General features: G+C 39.3%; 1 protein-coding gene across 4 annotated transcripts in view; it reads left to right on the top strand.

The window, feature by feature from the left end:
* The window catches only part of LOC148369361 (gamma-aminobutyric acid receptor subunit beta-3-like), a 102821-nt gene that overhangs the window by 73686 nt on the left and 5876 nt on the right, over nucleotides 1–23259 (top strand). For 2 of the 4 annotated variants that reach the window (XM_088331332.1, XM_088331334.1), the window contains 5 exons: nucleotides 2667–2749; nucleotides 3107–3244; nucleotides 5281–5433; nucleotides 18198–18445; nucleotides 19973–20041. In XM_088331332.1, coding sequence (XP_088187458.1) covers nucleotides 2667–2749; nucleotides 3107–3244; nucleotides 5281–5433; nucleotides 18198–18445; nucleotides 19973–20041 — 691 coding nt within the window. The remainder of the gene's footprint in view (nucleotides 1–2666; nucleotides 2750–3106; nucleotides 3245–5280; nucleotides 5434–18197; nucleotides 18446–19972; nucleotides 20042–23259) is intronic. The other 2 variants (XM_088331333.1, XM_088331335.1) reach the window with 1 other exon arrangement.

The following is a 23259-nucleotide window of genomic DNA, read 5'->3' as shown; positions in this document are numbered from 1 at the left end:
GTCAGTAGTGAGCAAATGGACAATGGGCTGAATGAGTGTGTGAATGAATTAATGACTTTGTGTCATGGCTTTTTGAATAAAAATCCAGTATAAGTAAAGAATTGCTCACAAATTCAAGAACTATTGCAAAGACCTATACATTGATATGAGAAAGTAGTTTAACATAATAAAATCAAATAATGGCATACAAAATTAAAGATGGTGAAATGCGAATAACAATAACAACATGCTGTTGCTGTCAGTAGCGTATGGTTACTGAAATAATATCTTTATCACAGAATGGCATTCAAAGCTTCACTGAAGTCTTAATGCAATAAAGATGGTGGCAAGCTGCCAGGCTGCCAGCTTTTTGTTGGGGTAGAGCTGGCCTCAAAAAGCATTGTAAATTTGCAATTCACTTTGCTGTTTATTTTATATCTGCTGTCTTTTTATCTGCCGTTTGAGGTTGTATATCTGACAACCAACACAACACCTCATCATGACCCAAATGTTGTGAAATCTCAGCCAAGCTTTTGCCTTAATCCAATTTTCAGTTTTACCATTTGTCAACTGTGGCTGTTTCGGGGCAGGAAAGGCTTTTTGTGCAGAAAGAATGTATTCACTTTCAAGGCGTTGCTCATTATTTTCGAATGCAGCACAACTTTATTTAGTGCTGATTATCTTTTTGGACCTTGTGATATGATTCAAATCTCAATACACATAGCACAATGAATTGTACTTCAATACGGTTTGATACTATTTTAAGCAATGTAATTTTGAATAAAAATTGTCATCTTGGTCTTTAGTTTATATAAAATACAGTGATCTTTCGTTTATTGCAGTGTTAAAGGTGATATCTTTTATTTTTCCTACGATTGTTATACATTAAAGACTCTTTCATACACTAAAACAAGTAAACAGCCTTTTCACAGGCTTATATAGATGTTTAATAAAATAAAAGTGGTGTATAAACATTTACTAATATTACTATTATTTTTACAAATAACTTCTCTACTGTCAAAAAATGCATGGAGACTGTTTAGCAAATCAGAAAGCAGGACACAATAAATGATGCAAATCCGTGAGGGAGTATAACCCTGAAATGTACCGTATTTATTCGTGTATAACAAACACTCGAAGTTTAGGTACACATTATACACTAGGTTGTAGTGTATTCCCGCACTTTTGCAACAATTGAGCAGTCAAAAATACATCAAATCATTAGAAGTACCAGGAATCGAACCCCAGTCGCACCAGTGAAAGCGCCAAATCCTACCCACTCCAAAAAGGCGTTCAATTTTATCTCATTATCACACTATTTTTATTCACGGTACCAGAGACGAATGTTGGAGAATGAAGAAGAAAGAAAATTGTCCTGAAAGATATAACTAAACACAAAAAAGCCTGATAAGGTAAACTAATGTTAGGTGTATCTAAAGATGAATCTGACTTTGAACGACATAACAACAAATCCATAGTAAATTTTATGTTTATATTGTGTTCGTAGTTTATGTTGTTAAATAATGAATTTTTACATGGCCGCATGTTTTCAACAACGTTTGTGACTTACAATGATTGGCTTGAGTTTAGAAATTGTGAACCAAAAAGTCTTTTTTTTTTTTAAAGTGCATGTAAAACACAATTTAATTAGGTAAAATTGGAATACTGTGCATCCAATAATTGTGAAACAATGAAGCAATAATTATCATATATTTACATAGGAACCATGTCTCTCAAAGTTTGCTTGGAGATTTAGAAATTATTTGGACAATAATTTGTACATGGACAGAGTCTAACTGACCAACATTGACAAAAAATATGCAGGACTTCAATGTTCTTCCTAAAGTGGGTCCATAGAATATCTGACAACAACTGTCACATTTCACCACTAACCTAGCAACATTTCTCAAAGGATCATTGTGTATTTTCAAGCGCCTCGTAGGGTTAAAAAAAACGAGTGTCGCTCCAAAAAACAATATTGATTGGAATAATAAGAAATTATACATTAATTATTATAACTGTTTTCAAATACTCTTAGGTCGAGATATGTGTATTCATTTTACGTGACATGGTTCTCACCTAGAGTGAGCTGACATGATTTTTTGCTATTTTGCTGCTAAGGGTAAACCTGAAAACCAAAAACCTTGTGAAAGGCTGGGCATAAAAAATGAGCCTCAACTCTCTTAATTAACTGCGGTAGGGGCATTATTTTAATTGGTCTATATATTTTGAAATGGGACACAGGCTCTGGCATTACTGTTATTTCATAGATTGTATCAAATCATCAAACATCACACAGTGAAATAAATTGTGCTGAAGAATTTGTCCAATATCACTATTGCAAAGCGTTTGTCTGGAGAGCGGGTTTGACTGTTTTGTTGAATTGTGTCCTAAAATATAAGATGTGACTGTGTCAATCAAATTATTTTTGCTTTATGGCTCTTTGGGTCAAGGTTCCCAGGCTCTGGTATAGGCCATAGATCATTTTCAATCCAAATACAATTTTTTGAAATTCGGGGTTTTTGGGCAGTACTGTCTCAGAAAAATGCACTTCTCCAGTATAAGTGCCTTAACAATTGATTTTTCTCCACAAACAATTTTCTTCTATACAAACATCACAAACGCTTTAATTTTTTTTAATTTATTGTCCCGTGTTCTCTGTCCCCGTCCATTTCTTTTTCTGGCAGGATCACAACGACAGCAGCATGCATGATGGATCTCAGGAGGTATCCCCTGGATGAACAGAACTGCACTCTGGAGATCGAGAGCTGTGAGTCAAGAGACTTCACTTCTTGCTCAAGCTGTCATTTTGCTGCACAGGCATTCTAAGTGCAGCGCTTTTTACTGGGCCACAAAAGCTCTTGGTTTAGAAAAAAAAGAAATCTGAAGCCAAAATGAATGTAACCTGCACACAAATGAAGATTACATTCATATTTAGGTACTGATTAATAATACTATATGAGTTAACTTGGATGAGTTCTCAAAGTAAAGTCTAGTTCCCAAAATGAACTTCAAACGTGTTTCTCTTTTTTCCGAGGAGCAGCCTGGCCTGAGCGTTTTGCTCTCCAGTGATTCTTAGGCAGATGGTTACACCTTGGTGATGGTGTGCATGTCTCCTCTTGTGCAGATGGCTACACCACAGACGACATCGAGTTCTACTGGAAAGGGGGAGAGTCAGCTGTCACGGGGGTGACGCGCATCGAGCTGCCGCAGTTTTCCATAGTTGACTACAAGTTGGTTTCCAGGAACGTTGTGTTTTCCACAGGTACATGTGGACACATAATTATAAATATGGGTACCGTACGGGTGCGTGAAATCTTTTAAAATGCTGGAATTATTATGTTGTGTTTTCAAGGATTGAAAAATAATCGAACTTTTGGTGAAGTACAGGTAAATACTTGATATTGTTGCCATGTTTCTCAACACGCTTGCTACAAATTACACCTACACTGCTCTCTAGTAGCTTAGCCATTGCATTTCTCCTTCAGTGGTGATTAACGACAGCATGACTTTGCAATTAACCTCCGTTTAAAACATACTATGCCTGTAATGGAGAAATGTGGAACTGATTACAGCCATCCCTCATTTGTTTGAGGGGATTTTATTCCATAAACAAACAAAATCCGCTAAGTGGAAACATGTATTTATTTATTTATTTAATACTTTATCATACATTAAAACAAAGAAGAAACCCTATTTACCGGCTCAAGCATTTGTTTAACAAACAATACTATACTTTATAAGTATGTTTTTTTTGCAAATGACGGTCGAATTATAATTTAAAAAAAATCTTACTGTTATATTTGTACGACTGATTCCAGACAGCATTTAAAATTATATCAGGCCACTGTCCACTTTTTACTTCAGATGATATTTGATCGCCATCATGTGGACTTTATTGGAAAACAAAAATGTGAGCGTTAAAAGAACATTCCATACAACAAAATGTACTGTTCTTATTAAACGTGTTTTTTTTTTTTTTAAATAAAAGTACTGCCAAATTACAATGTCAATCTTTAATGGAGTCATAGGACTAAAAGGGAGAAAATTAAAAGTAATAATACAGTCAAACAAATAGTGACTCTTCTGAGTGTGCATCGTTTTGTTCTCCGAAATCCACGTGCAGGTCTTTTTTTCTGGGGAACAAGAAAGTGATTGGCAGCAACGTCTCTCGTTTTTGTTTTTGTTTGTTTTTTGTTTTTTTTAATTCGGGGTGGGAGGGTGATCACAAAATAATGATTGCATGAAATTGGTGGGAACATGTCACCTCCGTCCATGCTAAATTGATACCCTTGCCGACGTGATACTGATTACGTTGGAGTACTGTGATAACAGCTGATCAAAGGGTCCCATTTTTAAGCTACTCGCTGAAGTTCACAAAACTCAAAATTGCACGACAATCTGCTCATAAATAATCTAAATTCCGTAAACTCTTTTATGTACTCGGGCTCATTCAACTGCAATGTTGTTGACGTACAGGTAGAGAAGAGGCGAACTGTTTAGCCAATTCAAAAACAGGACACAATGCACGATGAATTCTAACTCATGTGATATACAGATTCACTTTTTCACTTCGGACTCATCCTTTGCAATATAACTCTGTTTAAAGAAAACTGTAATGGTGAAATGTGGAACCGAATACATTGACCTTTAAACATGTATATTGGTAAACATGGTTTGTTTCAAATGGTAATTAACAGCTTCCTAAGGTGCAAGTTAACTGATCCTCCACCCCTTACTTTTGTTGTCAACTCCAGTTTAACTTTGAGTCACTTTGTGTGCCGACCTCCACAGATGCTTGTTCCGCCCACTCACAGACACTGCTTGGTTTTGCACTTACAGTTAGAACAGCTCAACGCCCACACGCACCCACATGCGCCGACTCACATATATACACCTACACGCACACCCAGCAGCATGCCGAGGTGCACAGTTTATAGGCAGTAGAAGCGACCGTCAAAGGTGCACAAGCAGGAGTCAATGAGGTATATTGAAAGACCAAAATAAATGGTGGAAAATAAAAAACATCTCATGCTATTGTTGCCAGGCAAGTTTTGTGCAATGACAACTAGATTCAAATTAATAACACTTTGTGTAAAGTTTTACTTTTTAAATACCTAAACAAAAAAAGGATGCTGCTTTTTGTTTGTAAATTCTGTGTTGTTACCATGGCAATCCATCCAACTATGGTTATGGAAACACATAGAGGCAGTGTGTTTCTACTTGCTCATTGCAACAGTAGGATATTTCCCAGTTATTGCTTAGGTATTGAAGTATGCTTTCTCTTTCCATTCCACACAGGTGCCTACCCTCGGCTTTCTCTGAGCTTTAAGCTTAAGAGAAACATTGGTTATTTTATTCTACAGACCTACATGCCATCGATCCTGATTACCATCCTCTCCTGGGTATCCTTCTGGATAAATTACGACGCCTCGGCAGCCAGGGTGGCTCTAGGTAAGAACCGCGAGTGGTTATGATTTTGTGATGCCATCTACCTCACTCGCATGAGGTCGGGAGACATTTTGGAACCATAAAGCAGAAGAGATTCAAATACAAAATCCTCTCTAATCAAGACAAAATGATGTGTTTTTGTGAGTTTGACTTTGTTTTTCAACCGAGGCACAATTCGTACCATGAAAAAAGTCTTGAGGAATATACCACCTGTCATATGTCAAAAAGATGAATTCCTTTCCCCAGTCTCGTTTTTTTTCTCGTTTAAATGTAAGTTGAGTCGTTTGAGGTGTCTTAAAAATGTTGAAAATAGAATATTTTCTCTATTATGCATGTTTTCACAATGCCCAACAAATTTGAAAGAGCCCTTAAGTTTTTATCCCTACCATGTTTATCTTCTTTTATCTTACTTCCAGCTAAGCTGTTCAGGGCGAAACACATTAGAAAGCAGAAAAAAGAGGATGGCAAGTGATATCATGCGTGACCCCATGTTTTTGTTAGTGTAGCATGAAAATGGTGAAAGTAGAAAAGGCCTGTTTCAATGACATTCCAAACACCATCCCAAACCCCAAAAAAGATGAAAAACGAAAATGGTCTGTAAATGGCAAATGGTCTGCATTTGTATAGCGCTTTTTAAGTCAATGAAGACCTTCCAAAGCGCTTTACAATGTGCTTCACACTTACCCATTCACACACACACTCACACACCAAAACAAAGAGTTTATGCGAGTGCATCTAAGAAATTTACGCGCAACAAGAAGACTTTGACAAAGGCTGCAACTATGGCACAAGCCAGAAGATGGCTGCAGCGAGTAAGAAAGTTACAAATTCCATACAGCACCCTTAAACTGATAAGACAAGCTAAAATGTTGTGAAAAGACGACAAAACGTTAACAATACAAAGTTGTTCTTTTCCTTTGTGGCAGCTTTTGTCCATACATTTCATTTTATTTATTTTACTCTGTTATATTGCATCAAAAAAGTCTGGCCAAGTTATACTTGAAGGGACACTGTGTAATGATGGACCACTAGATGTCGCTGTATTGTATAGTGCAGGGTTCTCTAACGTAGTCCCTGTTCCCTAAAAATACCCTGCCAGTGCTTGGTCATGTAATTTTCTCATACAATTTATTTTGTAGGATTTGACTTAGTCTATTTAACCTCAAATGAGGTAAGGTTATAACATAGTTAATAGGTAATAACATAGTTGTGTTGTCCTTGCTGTTTTTGTTTAACAAGTTTTTGTGTTTAAAACGTAATACAATGGTGGAATAAGAATTTGGGTTCACTAAGAAGTGTTCTACATGTTTCTTTTGTCATATTCTACTTCCGGTTTTTTTGTGTCACTTCCTGGTTTGTTCCGGTCGTCGTCAGTAGCTACACATGGGCCCAGAAGAAAAGTAGATGTTCTCCATCCTTGTCGATGAGTTTACATGGCAAAGCCATAAGTTATAGGGGTTTTTATATGATGTATAGGCAATTATATTTTTCAGTAATTAGGTCCAATGTGAAGTTTATGTACTTAATTTTTGTGAGTTTATTTGCCATAAATGGATTTTACTGTACTTGCCGTTTTCACCAATCCGGTAAGAAATTAAACTTCAGTTATGCATCCGCTGTGTTTAAGGTTCCTTTTTGGGGGTTTAGCGGAGTGTCATATCGAGGGCATCACACCAGTAACGACATAATAATAACATGATAAGTTGTTATTTTAGAAATGCATATCAAACTGGGTGCCCTTTGCGCTAGTTAGATACAAAAGTAGCTCTTAGATTGTGAAGGGTTGGAGACCCCTAGTTTAGTGCAACTGAGAACGGGACTCAAACTCAACGTGACGCAACCACACAAATTTGTTATCATCTTTTGTCCGACCTTCCAAAAAGGTTTTTAATTTTTAGGGGTACCCCAAGCAGCAAGATGGCAGACAATCATGTCTGCCATCATGTCACTTAAGGTGCCCCTCGTGTTATGTAAAATAAATAATAAAAAAGGAAATTTCATGACCTACTTCTAAAAAAAAATCGTGTTTATATGATAATTCATATGTTTTTCCCTATTATTTGGAAACATAGTTTTTTCAATGAATTATGTTTTCTTACCATTAGAGGGCACTAAATAATACACAATGTCCCTTTAAAATGAGCAGTATGTTCTAAATCTGATTTTTTTTTTCATTTTGAGGTTTTTGGATACCTGTACCAGCAAGATGGCGGACAATTATGTCAGCTTCCTGTACGAGAGGCTCTTGTTATGTAAAATAGTTGCTAATATCTTGGTCTATGAGCCTTTTATTTGAAATCACGTTAATATCATAGTTCATCCATTTCAATTTTCATTTAAATCAGTATTTCTCAACTGGTAGAACGGGATCTAAAAGTGTGTTAAGGACCCATTCTAAGTGGTTTGCGTGCTTTTAGATTGGCAAAATAACGCTAAAAAGAGTTATACTTTTTAACAGTAGATGGTTATAATGCCCTGCCCGATCTCTTCCTCCTGTTTAGTTAATCGGCACCGTCTCAATTGTGTTTGAGCGGAAACACATCTTGTTTTATTGTGATTTTGTTGGTTTTGTTGTCTTTTTCTGCCCATAATAATGGGCCCTAAGAGGGTCAGCGATAAGGTGAAGGAAAATTGGGAAAAAGTGACCCTCATTCAAGTCGAAGAAGGAAAGCAATGAAAAAATTGAAAATGGTGTACAAGTGCCATTTAAGCGCCCATGGAAGGTCCCGTAAATTGTTAAACATATTAAAGTTTTAGCTTTTTACCAGTACACGAATCTTTATTATCTATGTGGTTTAATTATTATTATTGTTTGGGTATACATATTTTTAATGTTCTGAATTTTCTTTAATATGTGGCTATTTAAAAGCATTTTTGGGGGTCACTAATATACGCTGTAGGCTTATGCAATGCAGGCTCATAGTTTTTTTTCTGGTCATTTTGTTAATTTAAAAAATAGGTTATCCTTTTCTAGTATCTCTACTTTTAAGTGTGCAATCTTTTCATTCGATAAATTGGACAAGTGGATTTTTTTTCTTGGGTTAAAGCTTGTCAATAGTCTGACGATTGCCCATTGCCCTCACCTTTGCCCGCTTGTTTGGCGCCAGCTGCTGCTTGTTGCCTGATTGGTTCTCCTCCTATTTAAACTCAGTGCTCTCATTCACTCCTGGTCAGTCTTCTGCACTTTCAAGGCAAGCATCTTGACCTGCTCGTGTATCCAGTATCCGGTATCGATCCCGACAGTCCCGTCCTGTCCGGTATCCGGCTCGTGTATCGAGTATCCGGTATCAGTCCCATCTGTCCCGTCCTGTCCGGTATCCTGCTCGTGTATCCAGTATCCTGTATCGATCCCGTCTGTCCTGGCCTGTCCAGTATCCTGCTCGTGTATCCAGTATCCGGTATCGATCCCATCTCTCCCGTCCTGTCCGGTATCCTGCCCGTGTATCCAGTATCCGGTATCGATCCTGTCTGTCCTGTCCGGTATCCTGCTCGTGTAGCCAGTGTCTGGTATCGATCTCGTCTGTCCTGGCTTCCTGTTTTCCCGCGCCTGACTTCTCTGCCCCACGTCTTCTGCCCAGCAATCGCCAAATCCCTGGGGTTTTTTCTTCCCGCGTATGACTGCCCCGCTTCCGTAAAATAAAGCTTGGTGTGAAAACGTTACGCATTTGGGTCTACCGTCTGTTCGGGTTCTGACAAATAGGGTGGAATTGTCGGTTCCATCGTCAGACCAGTCCAAAACCACTGATTTAAATTAATTTTAATATATTTTAATGAAGTGAAGGTTTTAACCTGTAAGAGGTGTTCAATAATACACACTGTCCCTTGAACTTACATGATCATGGTGAAATGGACTGTATTGTTTTCAAATGCTTTACTGGTTGTTTAATTTTCAATTCATGACAAATTGCAGAGTAGGCAGAAGGAAATTAATAAACATGAGGGATGTCAGATTTAATGAAATGAAATAGATGCTACTAAAAATGATCTTCTGCAGAACCTCGGTACATTCTTGAAAAGCCTGTCAAAACAAGAGCGACTTACTCGTTGACAAGGCTGACTTACCAAGCAGGAGAATTGACCCACAGGTCTTGTCCCCTGAGAGCCACCCATGTCAATTGCTTTTTTTGTTTGTTTAGTTGTTCTTCCTGCATGCATCTGTTGGCAGGAATAGAATGAAATGTCATAAAGCAAAAAAAAATCCTCTAGCCTGCTTGGGTGGATTATTGATCATGCCAGCCCGATACTAAAAATCGGTGGGTGTTATGCAGTGTGTGAGCTGACTCCGTGCTTCTAACATGGCCTGAAGCGTATGTGATGTCTGTATGTCACATGGGAGGAATAACTGACCTTCTTCCATAATGTCTCACGATTGAAGATGTAAATCATATCCTCTTTCATTATTAATGAATGCTCTATAACGGGTAGATGTTTGCTGTGTGAATTTGGTTATCAAGCGAGTAAAGTGTGTGTTTTACATTCTTCGTTTCATTATCTGGTGAGTCCTAGTTGTGTTTCATGTTCCTACAGAATACTAGTGAATCAATTTGATATGGTGATGCAAGTTATGGTGGCTACTTCGGAAACACAGTTTGTGAGTCAAAGTACAGTAATCCCTCATTTTTGCGCAGGTTGTGTTCCAAAAACATCGCGCGATAGTCAAAACCCGTGGAGTAAAAGCTTTTTATGTATTTATTTTTTATTTCAATTTATTATTTATTACTCAAGAACGCACCTAATTTACAGGCTTAAGTATTTGTTTAATAAATCAAAGTACTGTACTTTTACAAGTAAAATATGTTCTGTCTATTTATAATTTTAAAAATTATCTTGCACAACTATATGGATTATGAACTCAATCAGTTTACTTTACATGATAATTTGCCGTCGTCATGTGGACATTACAGAAAACTGAGTTTACTTTCCGGTTGTGTCCTACAGTAACCATATATTTGTCCATTATAAAACATTTTTAAATAGTGCCATTAGGGAGTGCCATGGACCATGTGGCCCCAGAGCAAGTTTAGCGGGTGGAAAGGTCTAACTTTGTTGGCGATAGAAAGCATCTTCCTCTGTTTTGCCAATCATATTGCAGAACACAATTCACGATCTAAATCCGCATAGTAGCAAAACCATGATACAGCAACGGATTACTCTACCTCAATATTGCTAACGACTGTCTGTGTAACATGCATCCCTGCATTGTGTAATCTTCACGGGATGGTCTCCTACTATTTTTTTTCGTGGAAAGTGGGGTATATTGTTTGAGGTGTCCTAAAAAAAATGAAAATGAACTATTTTCTCTTTTAAGTATGTGTTAACAATGGCTAATTGAGTTCAAAGAACTCTTGTGTTTTTTTCGCTGCACTTACATGCTTTTATCTTACTTTTAGCAAAGCTGTTCAGGGCGGAAAACATGATGTAGAACAGACGAGGCCCTGGAGGATTGAATGGTGGGGAGTGAAATCACGCTTTTCCATGCAATCTTTTTTGTTTCCATTTGTTAGTGTACCATAAAAATGCTGAAAGTAAGAAAATGCCTCCTTCATGTACAGTAAAGTCCAAATGCCAACCCAAACCCCTAGAAAGATATGAAAAATAAGTGTTTGTTCGAAGGGTTCTAAATAATACACATGAATGCACGCACGACCAACATGAAGGAGCTTAACAGAGGCTGCAATGAGGACAAAAGTCATACGTGGTTGGCGTAAGTAAAAAAGTTCCACATTTTAATGCTAAAGCTCATTAGCTTATGAGTGTTCTTGCCTGGTATAGAGCAATCAAAAATATTTGCGTTTTTAAGTTTATAGTTTAGTAGACAATCAAACAAATGTACAAAAAAAACCTCATGATGCATAATTCCAAGTCTATTCTAAAAATCCTCCACTGCGCCCTTTTTTCTTAATACATCTTCCAGGTTCCAAAAATCAAATCTGCCCTGTTGCAATGTTGTAAATAGTGCATAATAGATAAAATAACAGACAACATGGGCATCCTTGTCACGAGGCGTGGTGGCGTGGAAGGTGACCGGACCAGAACGGAGGCAGGAGGCATGAAGGGAGAACTCAAATGCGTTGACGATCCATAAGTTTTATTTAATAAAATAAAAGTCGCCCAATACTCCGGGGCAAAACAGAACAATACAGAGTTCCTCCAGCACGAACTCAACAGGACAAGGCATAACAGACTAAAACAGGACAAGGCATAACAGACCGGGATTGTGAAGAATGAGTAGTAATGAACCCCCAACCGCAGAGCCCACCATGCAGCCTTAAATACAGACCCACCATTAGTGGAACTGCTTTCAGCTGTTGCCCAGGGGGCGGGGCAGACTGGTCACCAAGGCGACCGTGACAGAGCCCCCCTCTTAAGGGACAGCTCCCGAGGTCCCAAAAAAGAAAAAATTACAACCTCACGCCCCGGAATGGTTCGACGCTCACGATTGGGGCAACCCCGCTCCCTCCTCCGAACACGCAGGAACGGGGAGAGGCAGGCGCCATCTGCGTCGGGCGGATCGGAATTGGCGCTCGGCAGGGGGGGGTCCGGCGGGCAAGCTGGACAGGCAAAATCAGGGCAGAATCAGAACAGGTAAACAGGACAGGCCTCTACAGAAGAGTCACACTCAGGTCAGGCCGATGCAGAGGAGTCGCACTCAGGTCAGGCCGATGCAGAGGAGTCGCACTCAGGTCAGGCCGATGCAGAGGAGTCGCACTCAGGTCAGGCCGATGCAGAGGAGTCGCACTCAGGGGGTTCAGATGCAGAAGAGTCGCACTCAGGGGGTTCAGATGCAGAAGAGTCGCACTCAGGGGGTTCAGATGCAGAAGAGTCGCACTCAGGGGGTTCAGATGCAGAAGAGTCGCACTCAGGGGGTTCAGATGCAGAAGAGTCGGACTCAGGGGATTCAGGTTCAGAAGAGTCAGACTCAGGGGGCGATCAGATTCAGAAGAGTCAGACTCAGGGGGGGATCAGATTCAGAAGAGTCAGACTCAGGGGGGGATCAGATTCAGAAGAGTCAGACTCAGGGGGGGATCAGATTCAGAAGAGTCAGACTCAGGGGGGATCAGATTCAGAAGAGTCAGACTCAGGGGGGGGAACAGATTCAGAACAGACAAGACAGGACAGGAAAGACTGAACAAAATCAGTACAGGGAGTCCAACAGGCAGGCATGGGAGTCGAACAGGCAGGCATGGGAGTCGAACAGGCAGGCATGGGAGTCGAACAGGCAGGCATGGGAGTCGAACAGGCAGGCATGGGAGTCGAACAGGCAGGCATGGGAGTCGAACAGGCAGGCATGGGAGTCGAACAGGCAGGCATGGGAGTCGAACAGGCAGGCATGGGAGTCGAACAGGCAGGCATGAGAGTCGAACAGGCAGGCATGGGAGTCGAACAGGCAGGCATGGGAGTCGAACAGGCAGGCATGGGAGTCGAACAGGCAGGCATGGGAGTCGAACAGGCAGGCATGGGAGTCGAACAGGCAGGCTTGGGAGTCGAACAGGCAGGCTTGGGAGTCGGAGTCGGCCCGACGGGCAGCGGAGTCGGAGTTGGCCCGACGGGCAGCGGAGTAGGAGTTGGCCCGACGGGCAGCGGAGTCGGAGTCGGACTTGCACGCAGGGGAAAGGGAATAGCAGGCAATCGGCACGGGAGTCGGGCAGGCAGGCGTCAATTCTTCCTGGGACCCCATTCGAGGCACAGCAAGGGCCACGACGGGCGGGGCCGTGGTTCGAACGGGCAGGGAAAGCCAACTCAGTAGGCGCCTGCCAAACTGCGCACTCCAGCTCTCCCCAAGTCGCGCTGGGATCGTTCGCTGAGTTCAATTGTTGGGGGGTTCATTCTGTCACAAGGCGTGGTGGCGTGGAAGGTGACCGGACCAGAACGGAGGCAGGAGGCATGAAGGGAGAACTCAAATGCGTTGACGATCCATAAGTTTTATTTAATAAAATAAAAGTCGCCCAATACTCCGGGGCAAAACAGAACAATACAGAGTTCCTCCGGCACGAACTCAACAGGACAAGGCATAACAGACTAAAACAGGACAAGGCATAACAGACCGGGATTGTGAAGAATGAGTAGTAATGAACCCCCAACCGCAGAGCCCACCATGCAGCCTTAAATACAGACCCACCATTAGTGGAACTGCTTTCAGCTGTTGCCCAGGGGGCGGGGCAGACTGGTCACCAAGGCGACCGTGACAATCCTATGTTGTCTCCTTCGCAGATCTCCAATATTGAAAACAGAAAACAGGCAAAATAAACTTCTCACTCGCCTAGTGCAAACATGTTTTCCCCTGCAGACTTATCGCTGCTTCACTCCTTTGTGAGAAAATATTTATTCAATTTAAAAAAAAACATTTAATAAAAATAAAATCTAACTGATGCTTCCCACGCCACCGAGAAACGTTTTAGGCAGCCAAGATTCAAGCTGATTGGACATTCAATTAAGAGTCAGTCAGTCAGCAAGTCCGTTCTCGCTATTTTCTCGAAATACATCTCATATCTCACATTTTTCATAACTAGAGTAGCTCGTATGTAAAGTGGCTGCTGTACTCACATATTGTTCATTATTTATGTAAGACATTTTAAATATTTGGGAATAAATAAAGCATCAGTGTGTAATACTTGATCTTTAGATGGCACCATATTTTATAATGTGTATCAAAACAGCGCCCTCTTGGAATAGAAAATTTCTCGACCTAGATTTTTCTTTTAAATAAAAATGATCATTGGTAGGCTAGTTAATGTAATAGTATTCAAATCCATTTTTTTACTGAATGAAAAATATTTGTTCCACTAGGAGGAACAAAATACCACGCACTGTCCCTTTAATATTGAAAGCAGACAATAACCAGTCATACTGCATATTATAGTAGTTATTGGACTTCTCTCATTGATCTGTCGTGCTGTGAAAATGTTATTTTTTTTAGTTTTTTTTTTTATGGCCAAGTAACCTCAACAAGTGCAAAGTATATGAGTTTGGGATAATAACAGCCATATACTTCCAACCCTTATATTAAGGCATGCAAAAGCACACAAATTACCACCACTTTAGATTTAATTTCATTTTTGGGAGAGGTGTGTGACCTACAGTTGCCGTTGGGTCCAACCGAGAATCCTGATGGCTTCTTATCAAAGTAAATTGATTGCCTGGATGAGAAAAATAATGAATGGATCTAGGGAGAAAATTGGAACTATTCTTTGAACAGACAATCTGACAGTACAAGCACCTGTCAAGCTTTGCAATGCTACATTTGCTGGATTATTTTTAAATTCATTTTTCTGCAGTCAGGCCCTTCATTCGTAATCACGTTTAAGTGTGTGCATTACCTGCAGTTGGCAATAGCTCTGCTTTTAGTGTAATGTTAGACACACTTAACTTTAACGCACACCTCAAGCTGATCTCCTGGGTACCTTTGAAAATGCCTTTTGAAAGATGTCTGCAAGACTTCCCATGCATTTTGAAAATTTATATTCTAGCCTTCGTCTGATACCTTTTATTTTTTGATCGTGTTAGCTTGGCTTCTAATTGCACATAACCACTCCTGAATAAAAGAGATTTGGTTATGGTGTCCCTTTGTTTTCAGCTTTCAATGCTAAAGAAAGACTCAAAGACGTGCGCTGTAACATAAAAAAAGAAAAAACAATAAAAAAGGGTTCTGGGGAGGGATACACATGAACCACCACTAAATGGCTGCAAGATGTGGGGAGATACAGATAAATAAAGAGGGGATGGGGAAGGTAGTGACATAAGAGATAGATGGGATGAGAGCACCAATTTGGTGGAATCACAAAGGGATGCATCATAGAGGGATAGAAAAAAATGCATAGAGAAGGCTTATAAAACTATATTTTCCCCAGGGGACTCTAATGGTGCGATGAAAGAGAGGGAAGGCCCGTCGTCTCGTCCACGGCCTGTTGATTATATTGTCCAAACAGGTTGGGAAGTAGATAAATGGATGGTGTGGGGAACAGTAGGACGGAAAGGAGAGCTATGGCAAAGAAGAGCAACACCCAAATGTGCAAATGTGGAGAGGATTTGCAGGCAAGCTCATCAGCCCTTCGCACACTTTGTGCGTGCTCATCTCGCCAGCCTTGGAAGTGTGTCAATAAATCAAATAAAAAGCTGGATTGACCTTAGTTGTTCTTCGCCCCAACCCACCTACCGTTACCTGCTTTTTTGCTGTATTTTACAACAGTAATTGGCAAATCTCCCTGTACCATGGACCGCTTCATTGTCCGATGCTATCTTCCTGGCCCGGCCCAAGGTTGGCATTAATCATGTTTGTTCTTTTTCTATAATAATAATAACAATAATAATAGTATCACGATTATAATATTCATTATAAATTCACTGTATAGTCAGTGTAGTCTTAACATCTCACCAAAATCGCATTCATTAAGTTTCTGAACCGCTTACGCAAACGAAGGTCCCTGGGGTGCTGGACCCAACCCAGCCATGTTTTTTGAATGTGGAAGGAAACTGGAGTGCCTGACGGCACGGGGAGAACATGCAAACCCCACACAAGGAGGCCAATGGATGACATGACCTCTATTGGTGAGGCAGAAGTGCTAATAGCGACACACTCTGGTCGCTATTGAAATATTGAATGCAAAACGTCACGTAATAAAAAATACAAGCTCACACAATGAACCAACCCTGCAAAAAGCTTGTTGGTGTTATGTGGTCGCTGTGTTGTGTTCGTGACATCCTTCAACTCCATTGCAAATTTTTTTACCATAGCGGCAAGAGTGTTTACAATTGTTTTTTTCCTGACACGGTTGACCATTTTCAACCCTGATTGGCTATAAGCGCATACGTTTGATTTGATTCATCTTTCACTATTCATACCGCGGGCGGGAATCCTTGTTTCCTGCGTGATATTTGCACCACCCAACAGGTAACTGTGCCTGCCCATGCGACCCATACTTAGTTTAACGTACCACCTCAAAGCCCCGGTTCAAGTTCAGTCTGAAACGTAGCAGTGTCAGTCAAACTACAATAAGTAAAAAAAAACAATGTAACTAATTTCTCTTTCTTTGCAGCCGTTACCACACTACCCACAGCCCAGTAATGATCCATGGCTTAGTGTTCGCCAACCACTGTTTTACAATGTCTGCGCCAGGCCTGAGTGTTGTTAGGCACAGTTTGTGTTGTAGACGCATGGTCTGAGTTCATCTCTATTGAAGCAAAATGTTTTTGGTTTTTTTTTCATTCCATGTGGTCACACATTCAGGGATTCAGCTCAGGTACAACTGTATGCATAATATTTTTTAGGTGACGGAGACTTCTGTCCATTGATGATCTTCGTAGTTAAGGTTATACAACACTAGTGGCGGGATAATATTCCAATGTGTTATTTCTACATGATGAGCAAAGGGCGGCTGCGGGTTTTAAAGGTAGACTTTGGAATTTAAATGAAGCTCTTTGATGGATGGTATGTGTTTGTTCATGTGTGTAAAATTAGCTTGCTAAAAAAAACCCTCCAGAAAAGAGAAAATTGTATCTCTTGGTACTCTCCATTGCACAAGAAAATATGTGGTTCTGCCTCTAAACGAGGTAAGGAAAGCAGCCTCTGAATAAACTATTTTTTTTCCACGAAAGATTTCTTGTTTCTATAGCAACACCTAAGACATCTTTGGGAGATAGAGTTAGTGTATTGTGCTACCCAGATACCAAAATGTATGAGGGACGGACATGGGCAAAATGTACCCCTAAATGTGACCCAAATACACAAAAAACAATCTCTATAGTGCATTATAAAGTTAGCACTGTACAAGTTGAGACAGCCTTAATCTTATTAAGTAGTTAAATTGCCAGATTTACCAGAATCAAGCCATATATTGCAGGGTGGGTGTTACAATAGTGACCCATTGTATACACACATGCTGCTTTTACATTATGTGTATTCCACTTGTGAGGTCTAAATTCAAAAATACTGTGGGAGAAAAGTAGCCTTATTTTAGTTCTATGGACCTATGAATCTGAGTGTGAAGGCCCTGCAAGGTTTTGCATTGAAATAGCATTTGGAGCTGCAATTAACGCTTTTAATAATCAATGAATCGGTTGATTATTTTTTTCAATGAATCAATGAATCGGATTCTTCAAAAATAGTTTTTTAATTTCCTCCTCTTCATTCACATATACTGTCGTAGTTTTGTTTGGGTGGAAAAAATAGTGCACAAAACAACAGAATATTCTATAATATAAAACAATTAAAAGTATCCTAGTGATAGTCAAATAACTTAACAATAAACAAAAATATATACAATCATTTGATATACACATGCAAATATGTAAGATAACCATTTCCTACCACCTTATCAAATGATCATATTACTTTTGGAGAAAACAAGCTTGAAGAAATAGCAATAACATTTTTATACACAAAAAAAAGTAAACCCACTTTTCAAAGTGTTGTCACAAAATGTAATTTTGGGTTAAATCTTTCAATATGTTAAAAAAAATCCCAGTGTGCAAATGATATGTAATATGCTTCAGAGTTTTCCTCCTTGTGTTGAGCTGAACATTTTGCCATTATATCTTTCAACGGGTACCAGTGTTGTAAGTCTTAGGTATGACTGAGTTGAGGCTCATACCAGTCTCGGTGCGGGCGCCACCAAATGTCTGCTTTCAAATTCTTTGTAACTACCCTCCTCTCATCTTCTTTCACTCATGCTCCTTTTACTGCCATAAGAAGGCAAAAGAGAATGTGCACAAAACCAATAAATATGTTAGTACTATTCTAATGGACACCGTTCTCTTGTGTTCCACCAAAGGAATCACCACTGTGCTAACCATGACTACGATCAACACACACTTGAGGGAGACACTGCCCAAGATCCCCTACGTGAAGGCCATCGACATGTACCTGATGGGCTGCTTTGTCATGGTCTTCCTTGCCCTTCTGGAGTATGCCTTTGTAAACTACATCTTCTTTGGAAGAGGACCCCAGATGCAAAAAAAGTTGGCGGAGAAGGCAGAGAAAGCCAACAATGAGAGGGCTGCCAAGTACGACGCTGCAAGGGTAAGCTTGGCAGGATTGCTCGGAAATAAAATCAGTCAATGCGTATTTCTAACAACAACTACACATTTTGACCGAGGAAACAGGCTGCAGAACGATTCAGATACCTCACAAATGTAAAGAAGTTCATACTTTTCCCCCTTCAAGGTGTCAAATCATATAGCTACTTTGGTACAGAGATCCCTCAGTTTTTGTAATTCATGAGGACCAGAACAAGCCACCAAAAGTGAAAATCCGCCAAGTAGTGTCGAGGGCAGCACGATTTTGGAAAAAAATACAAATTTTGATTTTTCCGACAAGTATTGCAATTTCGTTGTAAACTCGGATTTTAAAAGAAAAGTGCTTTGTTGTGCTAGTTTTGTCGTGCTTAACCCTCCTGTTGTCCTTGGGTGAAAATGACCTGCCATTGTGTTGTTAAAAACCAAGAAAAATCCTCTTGAATTATATTTTATTTAATTCTAAACGTTCTTTTCCAAGATTGGTCCCAATGGCAGAAACATAAAATTTTGTTTTGATTCACATTTCCATGTAAGTTGTTTAAAAAAAAATACAAAAATGGTCCTAAAATGAAGACAACACAAGGGTTACGTTAATCATATTGACATGCTTTATTAAGAAAACAGCGCCCTCGCGATGCTCTGTCTGCTCACACAGGCCTCAAACCGCAGCGTGCTGCGATAACACAATCCCTCTACGTCACATCGCACCATCGATTTTGTTTCGGTTAGTAGGGTAGCCCTTTCTTTGGTTCTTTTTTTTGGGGGGGGGCAGCCTTTATCACAGCGGACTTCGTGACAGAGAGAGCAAGAGAGAGACAGGGACAGATAGAAAGAAGGAGAAAGAGAGAGCAAATAATAGACATTTTAATTTTACGCGTAAACAGTAGAGAGAGAGAGAGAGAGAGAGAGAGAGAGAGAGAGAGAGAGAGAGAGAGAGAGAGAGAGAAAACAAAGGGTTCAGCAGATGCATCATTGAGGCGGCAAGACAAAGGAGCGGGATACAAACTTGTCAGCGAGATGCAGCGGAAGGCAGGGCAGGTCTACGGAGACGGTACAGTATGACAGTTTGAAAGACGCGATGCTATGAATTGGCCAATCGGCATCACATTTCTCAAGTCAAGCGATGCTGGCAAATCGGCGTAAAGCTTGGCCGCCCGGAAGGTTTCTCGGTGGTGCGGAACGTATTCGTTGTTGTTTTTTGTTTTTAATTGAACGGCCAATCAAATTAAATCTTGGCTGCCTGAAACATTACTTGGTGGTGCGGGAAGCATCCCTTTGAATTTTTCAATTGATTTTTTTTTTTTTTTGTACAAAGGAGTTAACCAGCGATAACTAAAGTGCAAAGTAGTGAGTGGTCTCTGTATTTAGCCAAAACTTCAAATTAACCTTTTTTTCACAGAAACTGTAACGAGAACCTGTTTTTCATAACCGCATCGTATACAATCATTTATGGGCTTCTTTAAACATACTTTATGTATGACTAAGGTGTCAGAATATGCCAAAAGCAGTTTCAACTTTGTCATTTTCTCAGGAGGCAGGTAGTAGGGCTGCATCCCTAAAACGGTCCAATCAGATTAGAGGCCTTCGCCACTCACGATCGGTGAGTTGACTCAAGTCAAGTTCGAGAAGATGGATCCTTCTTCTTTTTTTTTTACCTTAAACCAAACATATTCGCCATCATCCATGGATTCAATGCAGCTCAGCATGAAGATATCACATTCTTTTGGACATTTGTGTTGCATTATTCTTTCCTCCTGGAAAGGAATAATGCTTTTGTGAAAATACATAGTCGAAAAATGCCAAATATCTCAAATGGAATACATTTTTACGAATAAGGCATTCAAAATGTTAGCCAACAGCTTTGTCAATGAGATGCAGTATTCCCCTGCTATTTTGCAGATTCATAATTGGGTAATTACAGTCGCTGCCCTACTTACTGATGATCGTTCGTAAGTTGAATTTGTTCGTAAGTTGCTTCAGTGCAACATTTTTTATGTTTAAGGCTTGTATAAGTAACCCGTATTATTTTGTACTAAAAAAAAAATCATAAAAATTTCGAAAAATAATATGCTCTATAAATATAAATGAAGTTAAGTGTAACTTTCATTTGGAAGATAAGCTTCAAAAGGTCCTCCTCCGTGTTAGAGAGTGGCCAAAAAAAGTGATCTAAATATTTTCTCAACCTCATCAAACTTTCTCTTTTCACTTTCGTTTCAAAAGAAACGGCTTGTCTCTTCTGTAGACTTTTCACTTCTGTAGACTTTACACCAACCATATTAAATGGTTACACGAGATATTAAACAAATTTATTAGCGCACTGGAGATACAGTATAGAATTTTTACACACGAACTAGGAAGAGGAAGCCCATTTCTTCTTCGGGGTGGATGCTTGGTGACCTCTCACAGCGCCACATGGAAAAACGCACTGCAGTTCTGTGATGTACTCGAAAAAAGTTGCACAAATAACAAAATGTAACTTACAGCAATGTCCAGATATTTTTTGACATCCCGAAAAAAAAAGATTTGTATCTACCGTCTATCGTCGAATGGTCGTAAGTAGGGGAGCGTCTGTACTGGAGAGTGCGTTTTTTTATCATACACTTATATAAAGAGTTCAGCATGCAGATAAATCTCTATTCTCAATTCAAAAATCCAACGAGCAAACACATAACTATATTGTCACTATAGTCTGTAAATAAAGAACTAAAACTAAAATATTTCCCATTACCATGAACACAACACTACTCTCGTTACTACTACTACTATTGCTACCCCGTGATTCAAAAATCTTAAGACATAGACACCATTATTTCATTAAGATGGATTCTTTTTCCACTACCTCAAAGTTATAAATTTTCTTTGGAACTTTTTCCAGGCTTGCTGATTGAGGAACTTTTCTGACCTCTGTTCTGCACACTGGCGCTATTTCTAGGGCCAGGATATTAGGGCTGCAATTGACGATTACTGTAATAATAGATAAATTGGTCTAATATTATTTCGATGAATTGATTAATCAAATTTTTAAAAACGCATTTGAATGTATATCAATGCTATAGACCTGCAAATATGAAAGATACTGTTTTCCTTCTACCTAATCCAAAAATCATATTACATTGGGTCTTGTCATACAAAACAAAAAACAAAGAAAAAGCAGTAAGTTTCATTTTATGTGTAGCAAAATGTTTTATCCACTACAAAAGTATCAATAATGTTGACTCACTTGTTCTCAACATTTTTGTGTTAAATCTTTGAATATGATAATCACTCCCAATATGCAAATTATATAGAATATGCTTAAGGATCTGCCACTTGTTTTGAGTTATCATTATTATTTATGTTTTACTCAATTTATTTTCTGCGGCACTTTCTCTTCCCTTGAAAATTATTAACTTGGTAGGGTTTGACTGTTACATGTCAGTTTTTAATGATGTAATGTTCAATAAAACATGATTTAAAAAAAAAAATCTAAGCTATTTTCAGATCGTGGATAGTATTACAGTAGTCTGTACAGCCATTTAAGACTTTGTTAAGGGCTGTCCAAATAAACATGACTTGACTTGATTTTTTTTTTTTAATAAAAACGGTCTCAAGGCACCCTTTGCCGGACAAAAGTGGTACACTTCTCCAACTTCTCAACGAAATTTAGTTCACTTATTTGCATTGATTTAACATGCTTAGTTCCTCGTAAATCGTGCAGAGATATTGACTCGAGGATTAAATTAGATGCAAATGCAGTTAATAATTCGGACGCCGTCACATAAAATGTTGGTTCCATATTTCTTGATGACAGCACCAGGGCAAGCATACTGTGGAGAATAGAGCCAGATTGGAACAAAGACGTGTAAAGTTATCTATTTGTGTTGTTGTCGTTGTCGGTTGCCACAGTAACAGACAACATTTCCCTGGCTAGTCTCTATTCCTTGAGGATTAAAGGAAACTCCAATGATGCAGATGATACGGAAGGAGAACTATAGCTTTTCTGCTAACTTCATCTGCTGTTCAATTCGGATGTATAAATTGAGGACTTAATGACAAAAAGTTGAAATATCGTGAGCGCCAAGCAAATATTGAATAAATTATTGTCCGAATTGCCAAATTAAAAGAGATGTACACAGTTGTTTAATTTCACACTTGCTCGGCAGGCAGGTACCAAAGGCTGGGCATCTTATCTCATATTTAGTTTTTGACCTAAAACTAAATGTTTCCAAACTGGAGCCAGTAAAAAGTAATGACTTATAATATTCCAGTTGTTGTTGTTGTTATTTTGGTTTGTTCTTTTATTGTAGATCAGGGGTTCACCAAGGTGGTTTCCACTGGCACAAGTTAGCCCCTGAAATACTTTTGGGTAACCCAATGTGATGGATCATTGTTATTTTTAAGGGCATTTAAAAATGTAAAAATGTGTAAAGTATTTACAGAAAATGCTCTAAAGTAATCTTCAAACTGGTAAAATAAATCTGGAACAGGATCAGTTTATAAACATACCTGATTCATTCATAACTGTACGTCTGAATACATCTTTTTACGATTGCTATGTGTTTTTTTCCAATGTAGTTTACTGAGCCTAAATTTGCTCTTTTTAATAACTTAATAACCTAGTAACAGCATAGTAATAACATGATAAAGCTATTACTTGAGGAATATCAAACTGATAGCCCTTCGCCCTTATACAGGGGTCTCCAACACGTGGCCCGCAGGCCAATCGTGCTGCAATTGGCCTGCGGGCCACGTGTTTGATGATGTTTTTATCCGAGCTTTTCATATGGAAAAGAAAAAGCGAATGTCTTTTAACAGCTTTTATTTTGTAAAATCACCTCA

The sequence above is a fragment of the Urocampus carinirostris genome, chromosome 3, assembly GCF_059441175.1.
Source record: "Urocampus carinirostris isolate Australia breed hairy pipefish chromosome 3, RoL_Ucar_1.0, whole genome shotgun sequence".
Taxonomy (NCBI): Eukaryota; Metazoa; Chordata; class Actinopteri; order Syngnathiformes; family Syngnathidae; genus Urocampus; species Urocampus carinirostris.
This window is presented reverse-complemented; position numbering and strand designations above follow the sequence as displayed.